The sequence below is a fragment of the Esox lucius genome, chromosome 7 (genome assembly GCF_011004845.1).
Source record: "Esox lucius isolate fEsoLuc1 chromosome 7, fEsoLuc1.pri, whole genome shotgun sequence".
Taxonomy (NCBI): domain Eukaryota; kingdom Metazoa; phylum Chordata; class Actinopteri; order Esociformes; family Esocidae; genus Esox; species Esox lucius.
This window is the reverse complement of record NC_047575.1, coordinates 9,695,765-9,719,339: the sequence shown is the minus strand read 5'-3', so window position 1 is coordinate 9,719,339 and position 23,575 is coordinate 9,695,765. Positions and strand designations below refer to the sequence as shown.

The 23,575-nt window shown below is 40.8% G+C and overlaps 1 protein-coding gene across 2 annotated transcripts; it reads left to right on the top strand.

Annotated features, from left to right (window-relative positions):
- Positions 1-2,930: 2,930 nt before the first annotated feature.
- bbs1 (Bardet-Biedl syndrome 1) lies at positions 2,931-23,574 on the top strand. Of its 2 annotated transcripts, none has more exons than XM_010903686.4 (17): positions 2,931-3,104; positions 18,783-18,859; positions 19,028-19,062; positions 19,260-19,532; positions 19,617-19,663; positions 20,025-20,063; positions 20,165-20,237; positions 20,310-20,441; positions 20,566-20,672; positions 20,816-20,936; positions 21,016-21,174; positions 21,345-21,414; positions 21,564-21,722; positions 21,880-22,013; positions 22,171-22,305; positions 22,584-22,670; positions 22,807-23,574. In XM_010903686.4, the coding sequence occupies exons 1-17, from the start codon at positions 3,076-3,078 to the stop codon at positions 22,891-22,893; spliced, it is 1,764 nt and encodes a 587-aa protein (XP_010901988.1). In that variant the 5' UTR covers positions 2,931-3,075; the 3' UTR covers positions 22,894-23,574. The 2 variants fall into 2 exon arrangements, with proteins under 2 accessions (XP_010901988.1, XP_010901989.1); XM_010903687.5 differs by lacking the exon at positions 2,931-3,104 and adding an exon at positions 3,163-3,284.
- Position 23,575: the final 1 nt, after the last annotated feature.

Sequence of the window (23,575 nt, the reverse complement as noted above, 5' to 3'; positions counted from 1 at the left end):
TGAGCATGTACAGCACTCAATACTTAGTTTGCCTGAATTACTGCAGCAATGCAGTCGATCAGTCTGTGGCACTGCTCAGGTGTTATGAGAGCCCAGGTTGCTCTGATAGTGGCCTTCAGCTCTTCTGCATTGTTGGGTCTGGCATACCGCATCTTCCTCTTCACAATACCCCATAGATTTTCTATAGGGTTAAGGTCAGGCGAGTTTGCTGGCCAATTAAGAACAAGGATACCATGTTCCTTAAACCAGGTACTGGTAGTTTTGGCACTGGGTGCAGGTGCCAAGTCCTGTTGGAAAATGAAATCTGCATCTCCATAAAGTTGGTCAGCAGCAGGAAGCATGAAGTGCTCTAAAACTTCCTGGTAGATGGCTGTGTTGACCTTGGACCTCAGGAAACACAGTGGACCAACACCAGCAGATGACATGGCACCCCAAACCATCACTGACTGTGGAAACTTTACACTGGACTTCAAGCAATGTGGATTCTGTGCCTCTCCTCTCTTCCTCCAGACTTTGGGACCTTGATTTCCAAAGGAAATACAAAATGTACTTTCATCAGAGAACATAACTCAGCAGCAATCCAGCCCTTTTTGTCTTTAGCCCAGGCGAGACGCTTCTGACGCTGTGTCTTGTTCAACAGTGGCTTTACACAAGGAATGTGACAGCTGAAACCCATGTCTTGCATACATCTGTGCGTGGTGGTTCTTGAAGCACTGACTCCAGCTGCAGTCCACTCTTTGTGAATCTCCCCCAAATTTTTGGAATGGGTTTTGTTTCACAATCCTCTCCAGGGTGCGGTTATCCCTATTGCTTGTATACTTTTTCCTACCACATCTTTTCCTTCCCTTCGCCTCTCTATTAATGTGCTTGGACACAGAGCTCTGTGAACAGCCAGCCTCTTTAGCTATGACCTTTTGTGTCTTGCCCTCCTTGTGCAAGGTGTCAATGTCTTTTGGACAGCTGTCAAGTCAGCAGTCTTCCCCATGATTGTGTTGCCTACAGAACTAGACTGAGAGACCATTTAAAGGCCTTTGCAGTTGTTTTGGGTTAATTAGCTGATTAGAGTGTGGCACCAGGTGTCTTCAATATTGAACTTTTTCACAATATTCAAATTTTCTGAGATACTGAATTTGGGGTTTTCATTAGTTGTCAGTTATAATCATCAAAATTAAAAGGAATAAAAACTTGAAATATTTCAGTCTGTGTGGAATGAATTTATACACTGTACAAGTTTTCACTTTTTGAATGGAATTACTGAAATCAATCAACTTTTTGATGATATTCAAATTTTATGACCAGCACCTGTACATTGGCCATTGTTGCAATAAGACATGAAGGCTGGTCTCCAAAAGATTGGAACATATTCTGCAGTCAGACTTTCTCACAGTTTGACAGAACATGACCGACAGTGAGGCTTAGAGCAGACGTGATACCTTTTTGCAAATCTACCACAGCACCTGTAGATTTATCTACATAACATTTCAGATTTTCTCTAAGCTGAACTGAACTAATTTATGATGTACGGCCCCTATTATTAATGTAATAGGATCACAAAACTTAACTGACAACTAAAATGCATGCATTTGTACATAAAAACATTTGAAACTTTACTAATTCACTATAGGGCGCAGCCATCTTGGAATCACCACGTCAGTGACGTAATGTTTGTGAGAAGCATAGTTACTTCTCACTTACAGCTTGTGGGCAATACTAAATACAAGATTAACTGATTGATAACCTGTAGGTAAAAAATGGCTTCAAACGAACCGGATAATAAGAGATGCAAAGGGGGGTCATATTGTATAGCCCCCGGTAGTACAAATTCATTTTACAGGACAGGTGTACACTTCCATGTCCTACCTCTCAAGCGGCAACCAGTGTTACAAAAATGGCTTGTAGCTATGAAGCACCAAAGCCCACCTATTGCCCCCGGATCCAGGGTTTGCAGTGATCACTTCATAATGGAAGATTATATTTATAAACCTGTGTACAATGCCTCAGTGATGCTAACTAAGTTAAAGACCAGCTGCTTAAAGCCAGTAATGCCCTAATGGCATTTTGACATAGTTTGCTCCCAAATTCACAGACATAATAGTAACATAGCACAAAGATAGCTAGGTATCTACATAGTAGTTAGTTATGTTTAACCTAGTGAACAAGTTATCAACTGGACCAGTAAGCTTGTAATGTTGTACACAACGTGAAAGTAACAGGGCTGTTTTGGTGGCAAAAGGGGAACCTACACAATATTAGGCCATAATGTGTAGTCATAATGTTATGGCTGATTGGTGTACATGGTCATTGAACAAAATGTCAAAATTGCTGGTGGGCATTTAATTAGAGGAATTATTTATAATTATATCATTTGTTGAGGAATATTTCCTTCTTTGTGCTTCCTTGCTGCTATATTACCATTCTCCTAGCAGCAGGATATTATGCTGGCAGCATTAACACAGATTTATTTTCCAAAATAAAAGCCACCATTGAAGTGCATTGCAATGTGCTTAAATTGGTAAAATAATTAATTGTATTCAAATGCAAGTTTTATGTTTTTCTTAAAGAAAATGCATAATGATTATAAAGAAATATAGGTATGTATTATATATGCACATTAAAATAATGAATAAGAATATTGGAACAGACATAAAACACAATGTACAACGTCAAATTTATTTTTTATATATGCTATTTGCATAGGCCAAATTCAGGTATAGTGTATTGAACTGGACCCAATGGAGTGGGTGGGTAAGAAAGTGCAGCTGGCTATACCCTGTATTTTCTCCCATGAATTGACACTGTAAATTGATTATTTATACTATATAATAATATGTAATATATTGACATTGGCGCTTGTATTCTGAAGGTTTCCTCATTACAATACGAGTGTGACGTCATGGTTAGTGCTGCTGGCAGAATACTAGCTGCTCCCATTGGCTGCCATAGAAACGGGAAAGCCGATCTACGGATTAACTGTAACCTAAACACACATAGCTAGGAAGATACCTCTGCAGCCAAAAACACAGCTTGCAATTTCAGATCTCATTACAACATTATTCAAGCAATATCGTGCCAATTATGTCTTCAGTCCCGGAGATGAAGGGAAAGTAAGTTGAACTGTACTGTAACTATTGTTAGCTAGCTAGTTACCTCAAACGTTTCAGTTGACGTAAACTTTTACCGTAGCTAGCTGTGCTGTACAGCTAGCGTTAGAAATCTCTAGCTAACTCAAACAATCCGTCAGCATCACAGCGTTTGCTGGATATACTATAACTACGTTGACTAATGTAAGTTAGCTAACTAGCTAAATTCATTATTGTGCATCTGCTGTCCAGTACTGTTTCTTAGTATGTATAGTAACTAACCAGTACATGTAGTTGCGTCTTTAACCTGGTACGACTGTATTGTGCTGTATTGGAACTAGCTAGCTACAGCAGTGGATATTTGCCTTAGTACTGTACTGTGTACAGTTAGCGTCAATAACATTTCGGGTTTTCAGGCTACCGTTAGGCGTTACAATTAAGTGACCATCAGGCAAGCACAATTTGTCATCAACTGAACTGTATAACATAAACTAGCTAAGACGAGTAATGATGGGTAGTTCGCGAACGAAAGTCGCTTTTTTGTGAACGTCGGGAACAGAATCTCATAGGTGAAAGGAGCAGTCCTTGGCTTTAAATTTGTAAGCTCAACACAAGTATTATTTTCAAATAAGGTGAAAATTTATTAACTGAAGATGTATATCCGCATTGCCGAATCCATAAGTAGTGATAAGAGACCCAGGTTTTATATTAAGATATTCAACAGACATTAAACAGACATTCGCTGAAAACATTTAAACTTTGAAAACAACTTGAATTCTTCACTGATAACTATGACATAACTTAAAAGTTGACTGGGCAACTTTTACAACTTTTATACATTTTCCAAGCATTGATAAACGCTATTATCACGATAACTTTATTTTTTTTTTACAAACACATTATTCCAAGTTCAGTATATTCTATATTAGGCTGGACAACTTTCACAACTTTTGATTTGATCCAAAGTCACACTTAGAGTCTTCAAAATCTTTTTTTTCTTCTAATAAAAAAAAAATAAACTTTTAAAAATGCGGTTTTAATTACTACTAATAATGTAGTGACCTTGGGTAGTGTGCCCGCCTGGGGAGCCGAAGGTCGCGGGTTCGAGACACTGCCCTGCCAGACGCTACATTGGTGTCAGAAGTGGGGTTGGCCCGGATGGCCATCGGAGAGGCGTGTCTACGTGAGGGACTTGGTAGAGTGAAGCGTGAGGACACGCTCTCCCGTTTGGTGGGGGTAGTGTAGCGACCTTGGTAGGGCCGCTACTCACCCCCCCAAATGAGATATCCCTATTAGGAGCAGTGGGTAGTGTGCCCGCCTGGAGAGGCGAAGGTCACGGTTTCGAAACACTGCCCTGCCAGACGCTACAATAATAACAACTTTATTTGTATAGCATTTTTCTAGTACAAAAGTCCTTTACACATAATAAATAGAAATACATTCAAATAATATATATGAAAACATTTACAGTTCCAAAAATATATTCAAGTTGCAGTTAAATAATGACTATGGGCTTAAAGCACATTCTCTCAGCTTTAATTTGAGAGTATTCACGTCCAAATTGGAGGAAGGGTTTAGGAATTATAGCTCTTTAATATGTAACCCCCTATTTTTCAAGGGATCAAAACTTATTGGACAGTTGACTTTAAAGCTATTTCATGGAGAGGTGTGGGCTATTCCTTTGTTCTTCATCAATTAAGCAGGTAAAATGTCTGGAGTTGATTCCAGGTGTGGCACTCACATTTGGAAGCTGTTGTTGAACCCACAACAGGCGGTCAAAGGAGATCTCAGTAAAAGTGAAACAGGCCATCCTTAGGCTGCATTAAAAAAATCCACCAGAGAGATAGCAGGAACAATAGGGGTGGTCAAATCAACAGTTTTGTACATTCTGAGAAAAAAAGAACGCACTAGTAAGTTCTGCAACATAAGGCCTGGATGTCCATGGAAAACAACAGTGGTGGAAGATCATAGGATCCTTTCCATGATGAAGAAAAACCCCTTCACAACATCCAGCCAAGTGAAGAACACTCTCCAGGAGGTAGGCATTTCATTATCCTACCATAAAGTCTACCATAAAGAGAAGACTTCACAAGAGCTAATACAGAGGGTTCACCACAAGGTGCAAACCATTCATAAGCCTCAAGAATAGAAAGGCCAGATTAAACTTTGCCAAAAAAACATCTAAAAAGACCAGCCCAGTTCTGCAACAGCATTCTTTGGACAGATGATTTTAAGTTCAACCTGTACCAGAATGATGGGAAGACATTTTTTATGAAGAACAGCACTGAAGGTCTTCACAGTCTGATTCTGTCTGCTGCTCTGGGCTTGATTGCTACATCTGACTGTTAGTCCCGCCCACTCATTAGCTTAAGGAAATACAGAAATAAAAGAATACGAAATTAATACAGAAATAGAAGAATACGGAAATAAATACAGAAATAAAAGAATACAGAAATAAATATATACTGTACAGAAATATGATTATGGAAATTAATAAAAAATAAATACTGAAATGAATGATCAAGGAATTAAATAAATAGGGAAGTAATATTGATTAATACATTTATTAGTATGAATATATTTGATACATTTATTTCAAATTTTGGCAGGTTTGGTCCTCCATATAATATAGAATATTTTGAAATTGGAATATAATTAGTCAATTTCTGAAAAAGTTTTTGTAACATACGTGTTTTTAAATGTTAGAAAATGTGTATAAAATCTAGGTTTGATTTTTTTGTAAACATTTTTGTAAAAGTTTTTCAGCCTACTACAGAATATTGTGAACTTGGATTTAAGTTTTTGAAAAACTTACTGCGATATTACTGTGTTTTTCAATGTTAGAAAATGTGTATAATATCTACAGTGGGGAGTACAAGTATTTGATAACCTGCCAATTTTGCAGGTTTTCCCACTTACAAAGCGTGTAGAAGTCAGTAATTTTTAGCATAGGTAACTTTCAACTGTGAGTGATGGACTCTAAAACAAAAATCCAGAAAACCACATTGTATGATTTAAGTAATTTGCATTTTATTGCATGACATAAGTATTTGATACATCAGAAATGCAGAACTTAATATTTGGTACAGAAACCTTTGTTTGCAATTAGAGAAATCATACGTTTCCTGTAGTTCTTAACCAGGTTTGCACACACTGCAGCAGGTATTTTGGCCCACTCCTCAATACAGACCTTCTCCAGATCCTTCAGGTTTCGGGGCTGTCACTGGGCAATACGGAGTTCAGCTCCCTCCAAAGATTTTCTATTGGGTTCAGGTCTGGAGACTGGGTAGGCCACTCCAGGACCGAGATGCTTCTTGAGCCACTCCTTAGTTACCCTGGCTGTGTGTTTCGGGTCGTTGTCATGCTGGAAGACCCAGCTACGACCCATCTTCAATGCTCTTACTGAGGGAAGGAGGTTGTTGGTCAAGATCTCGCGATACATGGCCCCATCCATCCTCCCCTCAATACGGTGCAGTCGTCCTGTCCCCTTTGCAGAAAAGCATCCCCAAAGAATGATGTTTCCACCTCCATGCTTCACGGTTGGGATGGTGTTCTTGGGGTTGTACTCATCCTTCTTCCTCCAAACACAGCGAGTGGAGTTTAGACCAAAAAGCTCTATTTTTGTCTCATCAGATCACATTACCTTCTCCCATTCCTCCTCTGGATCATCCATATGGTCACTGGCCAACTTCAGACAGGCCTAGACATGCGCTGGCTTGAGCAGGGGGACCTTGCGTGCGCTGCAGGATTTTAATCCATGACGGCGTAGTGTTTTACTAATGGTTTTCTTTGAGACTGTGGTCTCAGCTCTCTTCAGGTCATTGACCAGGTCCTGCCGTGTAGTTCTGGGCTGATCCCTCACCTTCCTCATGATCATTGATGCCCCACGAGGTGGGATCTTGCATGAAGCCCCAGACTGAGGGAGATTGACCGTCTTCTTGAACTACTTACATTTTCTAATAATTGCGCCAACAGTTGTTGCCTTCTCACCAAGCTGCTTGCCTATTGTCCTGTAGCCCATCCTAGCCTTGTGCGGGTCTACAATTTTATCCCTGATGTGCTTACACAGCTCTCTGGTCTTGGCCATTATGGAGAGGTTGGAGTACGTTTGATAGTGTGTGTACAGGTGTCCTTTTATACAGGTAACGAGTTCAAACCGGTGCAGTTAATACAGGTAATGAGTGGAAAACAGGAGGGATGTGAGAGATGGAATTCTTACTGGTTGGTAGGTGATCAAATACTTATGTCATGCAATAAAATGCAAATAAATTATTTAAAAATCATACAATGTGATTTTCTGGATTTTTGTTTACAAATTACAGACCTCTAAATGCTTTGTAAGTAGGAAAACCTGCAAAATCGGCAGTGTATCAAATACTTGTTCTCCCCACTTTAACCCAGTCATTATCTAAGTTATGCATGTAAAGGCTACAAATAAGTTGAACAGCAATATTTCACTGAAATGACAATATTTATTACTCATTTTCTAACATATCTATAATTTAGCCTTAAACAATAAGTAAACACCAACCACAGTAACACTGCACAATATTGGAGCAGCAAATATAATACAGGCTGCATTGATCTATAGATTTGTGTTCCATAGTAATGTAGGGCAGTGTTTCATAATCCTGGTCCTCGGGACCCAAAGGGGTGCTGGTTTCTGTTTTTGCCCAAGCACTCACACACCTGATTCAAACTAAAGGCTTGATTATAGGTTACTTACATCAATCAAGTGTGTAAGTGGTAGGGCAACATTTGCAACAGGTGTGTGAGCGCTAACGGCAAAAACAAAAACGTGCACCCCTTTGGGTCCCGCGGATCAGGATTCAGAAACACTGATGTTGAGGATGAACAACTGGTGGGATGAGCAGAGGCTGAAGGTGTTCCTCAGCTTCCACAGCTCATCTTAGGGAGGATGAGAAGGGTCTTCTCGCTATCCAACTGCCTTCCTCAATAGCTTGTTGAGCCTGCAAGTCGTCATCCCCCTCACCCCATTGCCTATGACCAGCCTGATGACTGTCAATGTGTAACAAATGTACATTTGGGCTAATTCAATACATTTATTCAGTCAGTTAAGCCAAATAATAGGCTGACAGCATGTATAGTTGGCTTACAAATCTTAAGTAGATATTGAAAAATAACCATATGGCCTCAGGTAAAAACAATGAATGTATATCCTGTGTATTTAGCCAATGACAGGCATTCCCCTCTGGGGAAAATGTAAATATTGGGTGCTTTTTTTTTTTCTGAAGAAACGAATAAACAAAAAAGGGACTTGTTTGCTCATTATTTCGTTGTCCAAAGTAAACGAACAAACGAATGAAGGAACGATACCTGGACCCATGTGTCCCTTTCTTCTGAACAGTTAGTTTTCAGGTGTTGTAGACAGTTGTTGAAAATGGTGATAATGTGGTTTGTTGTGTTGGCAAATGCACTGTATAAAACTCATTAGGAAGTACTGTAGGTGCAGAGGAAAAAAATATCTTGGCACAATGACAGTTTATTTTAAACTTGCATGGAGGGGGAAATCATAGTTACAAGGTAAACCGTAAGAAATCTCTAAAGTAGCACAGGACAACTATCAGTGACATAACTATCGGTATTTGCGGTGTTGTACACCTATTTTCTTTCATAAAGAGATTAACTTAAGTTCTTTAGCTTAAGTTGTTTGTGAGCTATTGAGCTTTGAATGTCCAAATATCTGTCATAATATCCAGGCCCGGCGCCGGGATGACACAACTCTGCAGGTGCTTTGTGTATAAATGAGGGGGCATGTCTAACCACTGCTGTTAGAATTTAGCGGTTACGTATAGTGGTTGAATAATTGAGAACCTGCACAAATCAAGGGAGAAAATACATTCTGTATTTATTGGAATAATGCAGCAGAGTTGTCCTATTTCAATGAATGTTCCAACATTTTCTCAAGGTAGAGCTAGTTATAAACAGATATATTCATTGAAGGGCGTCTACCTCGCAAAGATCGTGTTTTCAAGACGATAACCCCCATGCCAGATGGTCAGTGTAAACATTCCTGTGGTTACCAGAGCACAACCTATAGGCTCTGTGCACAAGCGTTTGGACAAACTTCCGCTTTAGCCAGATTTCGGCATATCACTTTCCGGTTTACTTAAGGCGATCACCCACGTAGCCCAAAATTTCAGTTTTTAGTAGATGTCTCCAAGACCTGCCTAAAATAAGCATTAGTGATGTACATCAAATTGTTGATGCCTGGTCCTCTGCTCCAACAAGCAAGCGGAACAAGGGATTCAAACTCTACGTATCGAGTTATCTGCACAACTACGAGGGTAAGTAGTTTACTGTGGTGTAAGCTAGTTAGCGATGTGTTCCTTTTTAGTGTAGTATTAGGCAGGACAATAGAATGCATAAAAATTCACCCTAGCCTCAAAAACGGCAAAAGAACGCTGGCTGAGCTGGAACGCTAGCACGTCCCCATAGTAAGTTAATTGAAACGAACCTTTGTTCAGTCTCTTCTAACCTGAATGATGCTTAAAATTCCATAGCCTCAAAAAAGCACCAAAACAGGACTCCTCTTTTATTTTACTACTGTAACCTCATTTCACAACGAAACTGAAAAATATCAACTGGCATAGGAAGTAAACATCTGGTCCTATATGGTATTAATTGCGCTTAAACCTGCATTACGTGGAAGTATATAAAAAAAAATCGCCTTTTCTGACTATTTCTAGTCTAGCGTTTGAAGTCATTGAATGGCGCAAGCCATATTTTATTAAAAAGAGGACATTCTCCTGATTAAAATGATGCCCCACTTGTACCTTGAAACTTCAATGAGTCACGTACATTATATTTCTTTTCTTTTTTTCGTACAACAGGATCACTCATCTTGTTGTGAGTTTAGGTGTTTACTAATGCGGATGAGTATTAGTAAGTAAACCGGAAACTGCAATACCGACTTCTAGACAAAAGCGGAAGTTCGCCACTACACTGGTGCACAGAGTCTATTGAAAGAGAGAATCTAAACACAGATGTTCCTATTGACAGATCTCTTACCTAGGCGCATACAACTTTCAATGAAACATTCCTTCATAATACATTTAAAATACTACATTATTACACAGATTACACTCTACGCAACCCCGCCCGAAAATAGAATGTTTTATTAAATACACATTTCAAAGCCATCAAAACATGTAACGTGTTGACTATAATTAATTCATGTACCATCAGCTATGTATATGGGGAAACAAAACTGAGGGGTCACAAACTTCTACCTGATTGTCTTTGCTTGCCTAGCTAATTGCTCTAACTTTTACAGTATTAAAGTTTTCAGTGTTTTGCTTATCCTTTTACAATACCTTCATTAAAACAACTGTAGGCAGTAGTTATAAAACAAATAAAAACGTATCATTTTCATGACTGCTGGAAAAGCATTCCAGGGTACTACATGAAGCTGGTTTAGAGCCCTTTAACTAATACTGTAAATGGTAATTGTAATTCATTTAAATACCTCTCCAAATTTGACATTAATGGGTTTTCTTTATCAGTAACGTGAATGCTTACTGAAGCTAGCCGGAGCTGCTCAACATTACACAAATTCAAAGTGCTCAAGTAGATCACTGGTTTGGTGGTGAAAAACTGATGTTAACTCAGCCATGCATTCAAGATTAACTACTTCATAATTAAAAACGTACCTCCACGAATACATGCTAAAAGTAATAAATAATTTGTATTATATTATGTTGTAACTTTTCATTCTTTATACATTTTTTCAGCACTGTATCTAATAACACATGTTTAACTATTCAAAATGTGTAAAGGTCATTCTCAGGCAAATATATATATCATTAAGTTTCTTAATGAAAGATGGTTGTGTTTTTCTCAGTCCTGTTGCCAAAACCCTAACTGTTTAAGTTAAATTAAAAGTCATGCCAACTAGTTTCTTAGTTTTTTTCCACGTTCAAAAAATATATCTGTAGCTAAAAAGTCACAACATATGCAGGCAAAATGTGTTGATTTTAAAAACACTAGACCCCAACCTCAATATAATCATAAATCTGTCATGTGATTAATCAAACAATTGTTTAAATGATAGACCAAACATAATTGAAAAATAAGTTCTCTTTTTTTATTATAAAGCACAATTATGTAACAGGAATGATGATTGAGTAACAGGAATGAGTGCTTGTTTGTGCGAGAATAACTGCATTTCACACAACTTCCTTCAAATAAACAAAGATTAAACAGAGGTCAATTTGGCAAAAAAAACCTTAGTCGGCATTGTGGGATTGTTGACGTGCTGTACTCTGCCTGCTGTTACCTACCTGGCTACCTGCCAAACTTTTTCGAATTTACTCAATATAAACTAATTGGTCAAAATACTATCTTAGAGTTTTACCAACGCAATATTTATCTGTTGACCTCTTACCCAACTTTTCTACACCGGGACTCTTTTTGGACATAATTAACAGAACTACTCACCCCTGAACACCGGAGGCTAAGTATCATTACAATGCCTTTTCACTGTAATTGTTGTAGCAACAACACGGAGGAGAATGTTCGTCTTAAGTTAAAGATAGCAGAGTTAGAGGCTCGGCTTCTGACGCAAATGCCAGGCAAGGATTATGCTAGTGTAGAAATAGAAAAATCTGCGTCAGTGCCACCAGGTAGAAACGATAGTTTTGTTAGCCCCCCGGCACAGCTCCTGCAGCCGGGCAATAACTTTCTCTTGGTCACTGGGAAGAAATGCCGTCGACCAGTTAAACCTGAATCGTTGCTAAAACCAACTGAGACTTTGAACAGGTTTTCCCCACTGGAGTCGGAGTCAAGGCCCGAGCCGTCTTCGGAGGGGAATGGTCGGCAGGCATGTTCTACCGGTGGACTTGAAAAACTGAAAACTTTAGTCATTGGCGATTCCATCACACGCAGTATTAGACTAAAGAATCAGCCGGCGATCGTACATTGTTTACCGGGGGGCAGAGCCACCGACGTAGCCGCAAATCTGGGGTTGGTGCTAGCGAAGTCTAAAACTGGCAAGTATAGAGAGTACAGAGATATTGTTATCCACGTTGGCACCAACGATGTTAGGATGAAACAGTCAGAGGTTACGAAGCAGAACATAGCATCAGCGTGTAAATTAGCTAGAAAGATGTGTCGGCATCGAGTAATTGTCTCTGGCCCCCTCCCAGCTAGGGGTGGTGACGAGCTCTACAGCAGACTTGCGCAACTCAATCGCTGGCTGAAAACGGAGTTCTGCCCGTCGCAGGAGGTAGAGTTTGTAGATAACTGGCCTTCTTTTTGGGACTCTCCCAGAAATAGGGCCAGGCCTGATCTGCTGAGGAGCGACGGACTCCATCCTAGCTGGAGTGGTGCTCTTCTTTTGTCTAGGAACATTGACAGGAGTCTCACTCCTATAGCTTTAACATGAGATAGGGTGCAGGTCAGGCTGCAGGCTGTTAGCCAGCCTGCTAGCATAGTGGAGTCTGTCAATAGCATAGCCAGAGTAGTAAGTACAGCTTTACCTATTGACACTGTGACTTGTTCCAGGCTGAGAAAAGTTAAACAAGGTAGTGCTAACAAAAACAACCTTATTAAGATAAAGCCTTCCTCCACCTCGGTCAAAAATAAAAATAATTGTATCACTTCGCATCTCAAAATGGGACTCCTAAATATTAGATCTCTTGCTCCAAAGGCAGTTGCGGTAAATTAATTAATCTCTGATCATAAACTAGATGCTATTGGTTTATGTGAAACGTGGCTAAAGCCTAATGAATTCACTGCCTTAAATGAGGCCTCTCCTCCTGGCTATACTAGTGATCATATCCCTCGTGCGTCCAGAAAAGGAGGGGGTGTGGCTAATATTTATGACAGTAAATATAAACTTACTCTCAAACATATCACAGAGTTTCATTCTTTCGAAGTTTTACTCATGAAATTTAACCAGGCCGATAAATAATTTTACATAGCTACTATTTATAGGCCCCCCGGGCCATACACATTGTTCCTCAATGAGTTTCCAGAATTCTTGTCTAACCTTGTAGTCATGGCAGATAGTATTCTAATTTTTGGCGATTTCAATATCCATATGGAAAACCCCAATGATCCTCTTCAAAAAGCCTTTCAAGCCATAATCGACTCAATGGGTTTCATCCAACATGTCTCAGGTCCAACACATTGCCACAATCATACCTTAGATTTAGTCCTGTCACGAGAAATAGATATTGTAGATCTAATAATTTACCCCCAAAATCCTGGATTATCGGATCACTGTCTTATTACATTTACCGTTAAAACAAGAAATCCACTTGCCCCCCAAACAATGAGTTTCAAAAGCCGTACTATAAATTCTCGGATTACAAATAAATTCCTTGATATTCTTACTAGTTCGCTCATAAATGACAGAGTAAATAAATCTGTAAACGATCAAATCGAGGATCTAAACTCAATACTGCGAAATACATTAGACATAGTTGCACCACTAAAAACTAAAGAAATACGCAATAAGAAACTTGCTCCTTGGTACACCGACAATACTAGAGCACTTAAGCAAGCCTCCAGAAAATTGGAGCGAAGGTGGCGCTCCACCAAGTTGGAAGTATTTAGACTAGCCTGGATAGACAGTACAGTACAATACCGAAAATCACTCACGTCTGCTCGATCAGCTTATTTCTCCAACCTGATTGAGGCGAACAAAAACGATCCAAAATTTCTCTTTGATACAGTTGCAAAGTTAACAAAAAAGCAAAGCTTAGCAAGTGAAGTGGGTCTTCACTTTAGTTGTAATGAATACATGAACTACTTTGATGAAAAGATCGTCACCATTAGAAAACAAATAACTGAATCCTTAAATAGTTATGGTCCTAAAAATCTCAGTTGTCCAAAAAATATCCGGAACCTCCCTGATCAGGTGTCAATGGGGACACTTGAGTTTTTTGATACTGTATCGCTCGACACATTTACAAAATTTGTAATGAGTTCTAAACCCACAAACTCTCAGCTAGACCCGATTCCTACAAAATTACTTAAGGAGTTATTTCCTGTGCTAGGTCAGCCAATGCTGAACATAATAAATTGCTCCCTTTCCTCCGGATGCGTACCAAACTCATTAAAAATTGCGGAAATTAAGCCTCTTCTAAAAAAATCTAATCTAGATCCCGACATATTAAACAATTATAGGCCAATATCGAACCAAAATCTAATCCTCTCAAAAATCTTAGAAAAATGTGTTTCCCAACAACTGAATGCCTTCCTAAAGACAAAAAACATTTATGAAATATTCCAGTCTGGTTTTAGATCTCATCATAGTACTGAGACTGCACTCGTGAAGGTAACAAATGACCTTCTAATGGCCTCAGACAAAGGTTCCGCATCCGTCCTGTTGCTTCTTGATCTTAGTGCTGCTTTTGACACTATTGATCACTCCCTTCTCTTAGAGAGACTGGAAACCAATATTGGGCTACGTGGACATGTTCTAGCCTGGTTTAAATCTTATTTATCTGAGAGATATCAGTTCGTTAGTGTGGATGGCATATCCTCTGACAAGTCAAAGGTATGCTTTGGAGTTCCTCAAGGCTCGGTTCTGGGCCCATTACTTTTCTCACTATACATGCTCCCTCTGGGCGATGTAATCCGAAATCACAATATTAACTTTCACTGTTATGCTGATGACACACAGTTATATATTTCAATGAAGCATGGAGAAGCCCCTAAATTAGCTATTTTGGAAGCATGCGTTTCAGATATTAGGAAGTGGATGACAGAGAATTTCTTGCTCTTAAACTCAAATAAAACAGAAATGCTCCTTTTAGGACCCAAAAAACAAAGAGCGTTGTTAGCAGATCTCACTGTGAACCTCGACGGCTGCATGGTCGTATCCCAAAAAACTGTAAAAAACCTTGGCGTTACCCTTGACCCTGACCTCTCTTTTGAAGAACATATAAAATATGTCTCAAGAGTTGCTTATTTTCATCTTCGAAACATCGCAAAAATTAGAAACTTTCTATCAAAAACTGATGCAGAAAAATTAATTCATGCTTTCGTTACTTCTAGATTAGATTACTGCAATGCTCTTCTCTCTGGTTATCCAGACAAATTAATAAATAAACTTCAATTAGTGCTGCACACAGCTGCTAGAATCCTAACTAGAACAAAAAAAAATTGAACACATTACTCCTGTCCTGGCATCCTTACATTGGCTGCCTGTTAGGGTTAGGGCTGATTTTAAGGTTTTACTCTTAACCTATAAATCAATACATGGACTTGCTCCTACTTACCTTGCTGAAATGATCCAGCCATACATACCTACACGTAACCTTAGATCGCAAGATGCAGGCCTTTTAATTGTACCTAGAATTTCTAAACAAACAGTTGGCGGCAGGGCCTTTTCTCATAGAGCTCCACTCCTGTGGAATGATCTGCCAATTAAGGTTAGAAATGCAAACTCAGTGCAAACTTTCAAGTGTCTACTAAAAACTCATCTCTACAGCACGGTTTATAATTAGGTGTAGCCTGGCCCGGGGGCGTGAAGGTGACCAGTAGGCTTGATACTGTCCACCCTTGCTGTCTTGCCAGGTGGGCTCTCGTCGCCACTGGGATGCCCTCCCTCCAATGCCCTTCGGGGGAAGAGTCACTGGCTTGTTGTTGACTCTCTATTGCGCACTTGTGCAGTTGGGCTGTACGCTGCTAGCAATACTCGGCCCTCATTCAGGGGGGTTGCGGTTGGTGGGTGTCCCTTTGGTTGATGCCTGGCAATGTGGTTGGATTGATTTCCTGCCTGTTGGGCCCTGTCCGGGGCCTCCCCCGGGTAGGGCCACAGTGTCACCGGACCCCCCCGTCTCAGTTTCCAAGGTGTTACGCTGCTATATTATTGTGCTGGGGGACATGAGGGATGTACTACTAACTTTTCTCAGTTTCCTCCAATTTTAAATTTTAGAAGGAGATGAGGTCCTGGTCCACACCTGCGGATTACCTGGTTTGGGGGGACCGTTGCTGTTCCTGTCCTTGTCCACCTGGTCATACTTCTGACCTAGTCTAAAATCGAATATACTCAGGATTTAGCCAAGAGAAATGTATTTATTATTCCAATTGGACTCTTAATATCTCACCCGGCACAGCCAGAAGAGGACTGGTCACCCCTCTGAGCCTGGGTCCTCTCTAGGTTTCTTCCTAAAATTCGACCTTCTTAGGGAGTTTTTCCTAGCCACTGAAATTCAACACTGCTGTTGTTTGCTCCTTGGGGTTTAAGGCCGGGTGTCTCTGTAAAGCACTTTGTGACAACTGCTGTTGTAAAAAGCGCTTTATAAATACATTTTGATTGATTGATAGTCTAAATTGCAACATAAAAGCTGTAACAATTGTGTGTGTGCATGCTTTTGCAAGAGTGTACTTTATACAAGTGTGTGCTTGTGTGACTGCTTCTCCCTAAATAGTTATTGCATAGTTTCGAGCTGTGATTTGGGTCATTTTCCTGTTGTAGAAGGAAATTGGCTCCAGTCAAGCGTTGTCCCCAGGGTATGGCATGTCATTGCAAAATGGAGTGATAGCCTTCCTTCTTCAAGATCCCTTTTACACTGTACAAATCTCCCACCCTACCAACACCAAAGCACCCCTAGACCATCACATTGCCTTCACCATGCTTGACAGATGGCGTCAAGTACAAATATTCTTTGTGATCCGAACACCACAAACTTAGATTTTTCTATAAGGCCAGCATCCTGGATACGCCTCTTCACTGGTGACGTTGAGACTGGTGTTTTGCTGGTATTATTTAATGAAGCTGTCAGTTGAGGACCTGTGACTGGTGTCTGTTTCTCACACTAGACTCTAATGTATTTGTCCGCTTGCTCAGTGGTGCACCGGGCCTCCCACTCCTCTTTCTATTCTGGTTAGAGACAGTTTGTGCTGTTCTGTGAAGGGAGTAGTACACAGCACTGTACAAGGTCATCAGTTTCTTGGCAATGTCTCACATGGAATAGCCTTCATTTCTCAGAACAAGAATAGACTGATCAGTTTCAGAAGAAGGCTATTTGTTTCTGGTCATTTTTAGCCTGTGATCGAACCCACAATAGCTCGTCCCCAAGCTCAGGACCCTGGGTCTTAACACCTCCCATTGCAACTGGATCCTGGTGATCCTGGTGTTGAACCCAGCGGAGCACATTATTGGCTGCCATCTCCCTTTCGTGCAAAGCATCTTCCACACATGATTCCTTAGGAAAGCACGGAACATCATAAAAGATTACAGCCACCCAGGCTTTGGTTTGTTCACACTGCTGCCGTCTGGTAGACGTTACGGAGACTCAGGGCACGCACTTCCAGCCAAACAGTTTTTTCCCCCCAGGCTAAAAGGCTTCTCAACCAGCAATATTGATCTATGATCATATTGATCACATGAACATTTCAGATGCACTGGTCACTTTCTGTGTAGGCTACATTCAATGTACATTAGCATATTTTAATGTATCCATTTATAGGCTTTACTACATTATAATATTTAAGATTCCTATTCCCATACTGTCCATATTCCCATTTCTCCATTCTCTGGAATTGCTGCTAGTTTCTATTGTTATGTATATTTTTGCTATATATATTTTTTTATGCCTACTGCATAGATGTCGGGTGGCATATCACAAGAATTTCACTGTTCAGAGCATCTGAAAAATAAAAATACTTTGACTTTGATGCTCCAGATACTCAACTACTATTAAGAAGGCCAGTTTTATTGCATCTTTAATCAGCACAACCGTTTGCTGCTGTGCTAACATAATTGTAAAAGTGTTTTCTAATGATCAATTAGCCTTTTAAAATTATTAACTTAAGCTAAATTTTGCCACATGGCATAAATGATAATATCATGAGAACATTTAGCACCTGCAAGTGGTTTACCAAAACATAATTGTTTTTAAAGAAATAATTTAGGTAACTGGACTGAATGTTGAGATTGACATTCTCTGTCATACTTACACTCTTTTTTTCTGTATTTTATTATCATATTGTAAGAACTGATGTTTGGTCTTCCTATGGCCTTCAGGAGACTCAAATGGTGCTACTTCCTGTTGCTCATGTGACTTATGGAATGTCACACATTTCTATAAGGGGGAATGTGTCAGGGTAAAAACCTGGGGACACAATTGTTTTTATTTTAGCTAACATATTATGAATTTCCAATGAGAAAAAGTATTTTGTGTCTCAGTTGGAACACAATAATACAAATAAAATAAGATCACAATAATAAAAATAAAATACAATTATTCTAATCATTATATTTCATGGTAAAGTGTAGTGTTAGAGAGTGGATGGGCTAAAATAAATTGTTTTCAGTGATCTAGGTAGTTTCTATTAAGGTTTTACAATGATGTATCTTCACATTGCAATTTGGACAGTGCAGGACACTTAGCTTGATAATATAATGTATTAAACAGATACTTTTCACGCATATGTGTAATGTCCTGGGGACAGAAAGGGTAGTAATAGGTGGAATTACCCATTAACTTACTGTGCTGAGCCCTCTTCATCTTTTGTTGTCAAGGCTACAACATCTTTTCAACATGAGAGTTTTGAATTGTAATTTTTACTTCAACATAAAGTGGTCTGATACATTTGACCTTTTTGGTCATATGCAACTTCACTTTGCTGTAGCCTCCACTATCTTTCAAAATGTATTTTCCCTGTATAAATCAATGTTAAATGAAATAAAAATAAGTTACATGGAGTTATTTTTTTTTACAGTACAGACATTAACGGAAAATGGTTAGATGCCCACTACGATCCAGTAGCCAATCTCTATACTTTTTCATCCTGTATTGGTAAGATAACTGCACCACTTTCAGTTTTCCTTGTTTTAAATAAACATTTGCTTTAATGTTGATGCTAACTTAATACATCTATTATCTGTCAATACATGTTGATCTAGATTATCTACTTTATGTCCTCAGCTAACACATTTAACTGTGGATTGTGTATTTCTTATATAGTTCTGGCAGACCTGCATGGTGATGGAGAGAATAAAGTAAGATTAATCTCACTACACTTGCTGTTTTTCTCTTTCTCTACCTCTAATCTTTTTTTTTTGTCATAGGAAGGAGCTCTTCATACCTGTTTTGACTGTGACTCGTTCTTTTCGTTCTGTGGATGTGTATTCATGTGGTGTTTTTATTAGTGTGCCTGTAATGTACAGGATTAAATTGCTCCCTCCATCTGTTGCAGTTAGTGGTGGGGGACCTGGGGACCGGTTCAAGCAACATGAAGCTAAAGGTTTACCGCGGAACAGGCCTGATGAGTGAGAACACACTGCTTGACCTGCCCACTGGCTTAGTGTCTTTCCTCATGGACCAGCACGAGCCGCGCACCCCTGCAATTGCTGTAGCATCCGGACCTTACATCTATGTCTATAAAAACCTGCGACCCTACTTCAAGTTTACTCTTCCCCCATTAGAGGTCAATGCTCTGGAACAAGACGTTTGGAACCAGGCCAGGGAGGTGAGCGAAGATGCAAAGATTTCGGAATGAAGTCTGCTTCTGTTTTTATTTGAACTGCTGTACTTTCCTTTCTCTTTTTTTAAGGACATGATTGACCCATTGAGCTTGAAGGAGATGTTGGACAGCATTAGGTACGTTTCAGCCAATAGTATGTAATGTTCCTTTTGAATATTTATTTTATTCAGTGGACAAAGCATGATTACCTGACCCTCTTCAAAGGGTTTCCTTTAAAATTCAGTACCCTATGGTGATATTACTTTTTACTCTGGCTGCTCAATTCTGGTATTTTGTTTTACACTAATTGGCTTTGGACTAATCACATCAGATCTGTTTCTAAGCTGGTGTGATTAGTCAAAAGACAAATCAGAATAGATTTGCTCTCTGTAAACCCAGGCCATGTGACACCTAAAGTATATTCACAAAAAGTATTAGGACTGTGGATTTTGATCAGGTCATTGTATTAAATACATTTTCTTCTCTGCCTTCCTCTAGAGACAAGGCTGATGTTCCCCTCTCTGTCAGATCTTTGAGGTAAAAATTCAGTATGTAACCACGTCTGTCTGTGAGCCGCCTCATTACTGGGTCTTGATATATTTTCATCATATTGCCATTGTTCCCTTTCATTTCTCAAGGTTCCTCATGTTGGACCCTCAAGACATGGAGGCTTTTGTGAACCTTTATAAGGAGCAGCCAATACGAAGACAGGTAGCTTTCCTTACAGCTGTGGTTGTGGTGCAACAAACCCCCACAGTTAAACGTTTGTAAATCTGTTCTTAGACCGTTATTACGTGCATCAGCACCCTGAAGAAGAACATGGCTGATGAGGACGCAGTCAGCTGTCTGGTTATTGGTACTGAGAGTAAAGATGTCTACATCCTGGACCCCGAGGCCTTCACGGTCCTCACCAAGGTCAGTTTAAATAGTCCGTTAGGTGAAATGGAAACCAAGAAAATATTTGCATTCATCCAGGTTCGGTCATGTGGATAAATTGGCATGATTCCCACTGTTGCCATCCCTGTTCTTGTTACCTCAGATGTCCCTGCCCAGCGCTCCCACTCAGATGGACGTGACTGGTCAGTTTGACGTGGAGTTTCGGATTACCGTGGCCTGTCGCAACGGGAACATCTACGTCCTCCGCAGGTACGGCGACCAAGCGCCACACATCGTTGCTCAATGTGACATTTAATGTTACACATACTGTATCGGGCCTCTGTGTGTTATTTAGATTTGGACGATGCAGCGGATATGGCTGGATGTCATTTTGTTTTGCGGTCTCCTTGCAGGGAGTCCCCGAAGCCCAAGTACTGCATCGAGCTTTCTTCTCACCCCGTGGGTTTGGTGAGGATAGGGAAGAATGTGGTGGTGGGCTGCGCCCAGGAGACCCTGCAGGGCTTCACACAGAAGGTTGGTAACACCTCTGCTTGATAAGCTCCTTAGAAGCTCTTGGGCATAATACTTGGAATAAGCCTTACTTTGTGTCCAGGGGAAGAAGCTGTGGACCGTCTGTCTGCCTGCCCCTGTCACCACCATGAGTGTTATGGATCTTCCCACCCGGGGCTTCCAAGCAGTGCTAGTGGGCCTGGCTAACTCTGAAGTCCACTTGTACAGGGATAAAAACCTCATCAGCACCATCAAGACTCCGGTAATTATAGCACCTGTTAGAGGCTATTCAATTCTGATGCTTTAGAAACCGATTCACTTGATCATTTATTTTCTGTTTGTTTTGGACATTTGAGGTCAAAGTGTTTAGGATTTTTAAGACCGTATCCTACTGTCAGGATTCGTACTTAATTGTCAGTTCATGTGTTCCAGGACATAGTGACCAGCATTTGCTTTGGGAGATATGGACGAGAAGATGGGACTCTTATTATGACCACTAAAGGTACATATTATCTGGTTTATTTAGCATGGAGTTGCAAACTTGGGATTATCGAGGGTCCTCGGGTTTCAGAAGCTGGTTTTGATGGACAGATGGTGAATTGATAAGATGCCACCCTGCCTGATTTCAGTGCAAGTTCATATGTTCCGTAGGAGGGGGTCTGATCGTGAAAATCCTTAAGAGGACTGCCGTATTCGATGACAGAGATTCCGCCCCTGGCCCCCCTCTGGCACAAAGCATCCGTCTCAACGTCCCCAAGAAGACCAAGCTGTATGTGGACCAGACCATGAGAGAGAGGGAGAACTCTGTGGGTAGGTGTCTCCACCCGGAGCCTTTCTGGCCACCACCACTTCAAACTAAGCAGTGGTCTGTCCGTTTTGGGTTTTCCATGGCTGTTGTCTTGGAGGAAGTTCCTGTTGTGTTCCTGGTCCTGTTTTCATGGTTGTTTTGGTTTCTTGTGTCTCCCAGCGATGCACAGGGCCTTCCAGATGGACCTGAGTCGTCTCCGGCTGGCCGCAGCGAGGGCTTACGTTAAAGCCCTGGAGTCCAGTCTCACTCCCATGTCCTCCAGCCTGTCCGAGCCTCTCAGGATGAACGCTGTGGTGAGTCTGCTGTCCAAGTGAACACGATTACTTGCCTCAATGTTTTAGCACAGAACTCACAATGTGCTCCAGTCTGTAGGCAGCCGTCTACTTACATCTCCAAAGGCCACATGTTTTTTCCACAAGCAGAATGACATGTCATCCTGCCTGTGTTTAGGTGCAGGGCCTGGGCCCGTCCTTCAAGCTAACCCTGAACATCCAGAACACAGCTGTGTGCCGTCCCGTCATGAACTTGGCCATCAGCTTTCTCTACGATGAGAGCCTGTACAGCATGAAGACGGCCTTCTTTAAGGTGACTGTCCACATTTGCCATACACCCTTGCCCCTGCTGTACGCCCCAGACCCCGTGCTGTACGCCCCAGACCCCGTGCTGTACGCCCCAGACCCCGTGCTGTACGCCCCAGACCCCGTGCTGTACGCCCCAGACCCCGTGCTGTACGCCCCAGACCCCGTGCTGTACGCCCCAGACCCCGTGCTGTACGCCCCAGACCCCGTGCTGTACGCCCCAGAACCATTGTTGTAGCCTGTATCTGTTTCTTCATTGTGTCTAAATGGGTTTGAACTCCACAGATCCCCTTACTGGTTCCCGGGCTCAACTACCCTATTGACACGTTCGTGGAGTGCCTGAGTGATAAGGGAATCTCGGACATTATCAAAGTACGCATTTCTCTCCTCTGTCATTCTCTCGATTGTTCCATAAGGGAAAATTGGCGTAAAGCCGTTCTGCTGTTTCCTGGAACTGCAGCCTGTGTAAAATGTTAAGCCATTGTTGACAATCGTTGTGTAATTTCAGGTGTTTGTTCTACGAGAGGGCAAAAGTGCACCTCTGCTGACTGCCCATATCAACATGCCCGTCAGCGAGGGACTGGCACTCAACTGAGGAACGTGGAGTGACACCTACAGGCCCTGGGCTGGCCTCTATGTGCACTCGCCCTGTGTTTCTAGCGCCACCTAATGACAGGGCTGGATCAATGGGACTGGGTAGGATCTGCTTGTGTTGGCCACAGACGTAAAAAGCCATGTGTAGAATCACTACGGTAGGGAAAGACGTAGGGCTGTTTTACCCTAAGGGGAAATCCAGAGTGTTTAGGATTAAACATCTCAGGATTTTCAATCCGCAAGTCAGTGAAATGTTAGGTGGATAGACATGTCAGTACAGTACAAAATGTTAGTGGATAGACATGTCAGTACAGTACAAAATGTTAGTGGATAGACATGTCAGTACAGTACAAAATGTTAGTGGATAGACATGTCAGTACAGTACAAAATGGGTCGTTTCCAATACAAGTCTATGAAGTCGTTATATTTATGTAAATCATAGCTATTTATGTCTCAAAGTTGGTTGAAAGGAAAACCTTGATTCCCATGCTGCTCGTTTGTTAACGTTTGACATTGGGACAGAGAGTAATGACTACATGTTCAAATGTTTTTATTAATTGCACTTTATTAAAAAAAAGTAATCAAAATCCATACATTCCTGAGAATGAGAAGCGCTGAGATATATAGAGAATTTGGGTTTTTCAAAAACATTACTTATGTAATAAAACTTTAATTGTCTTAAT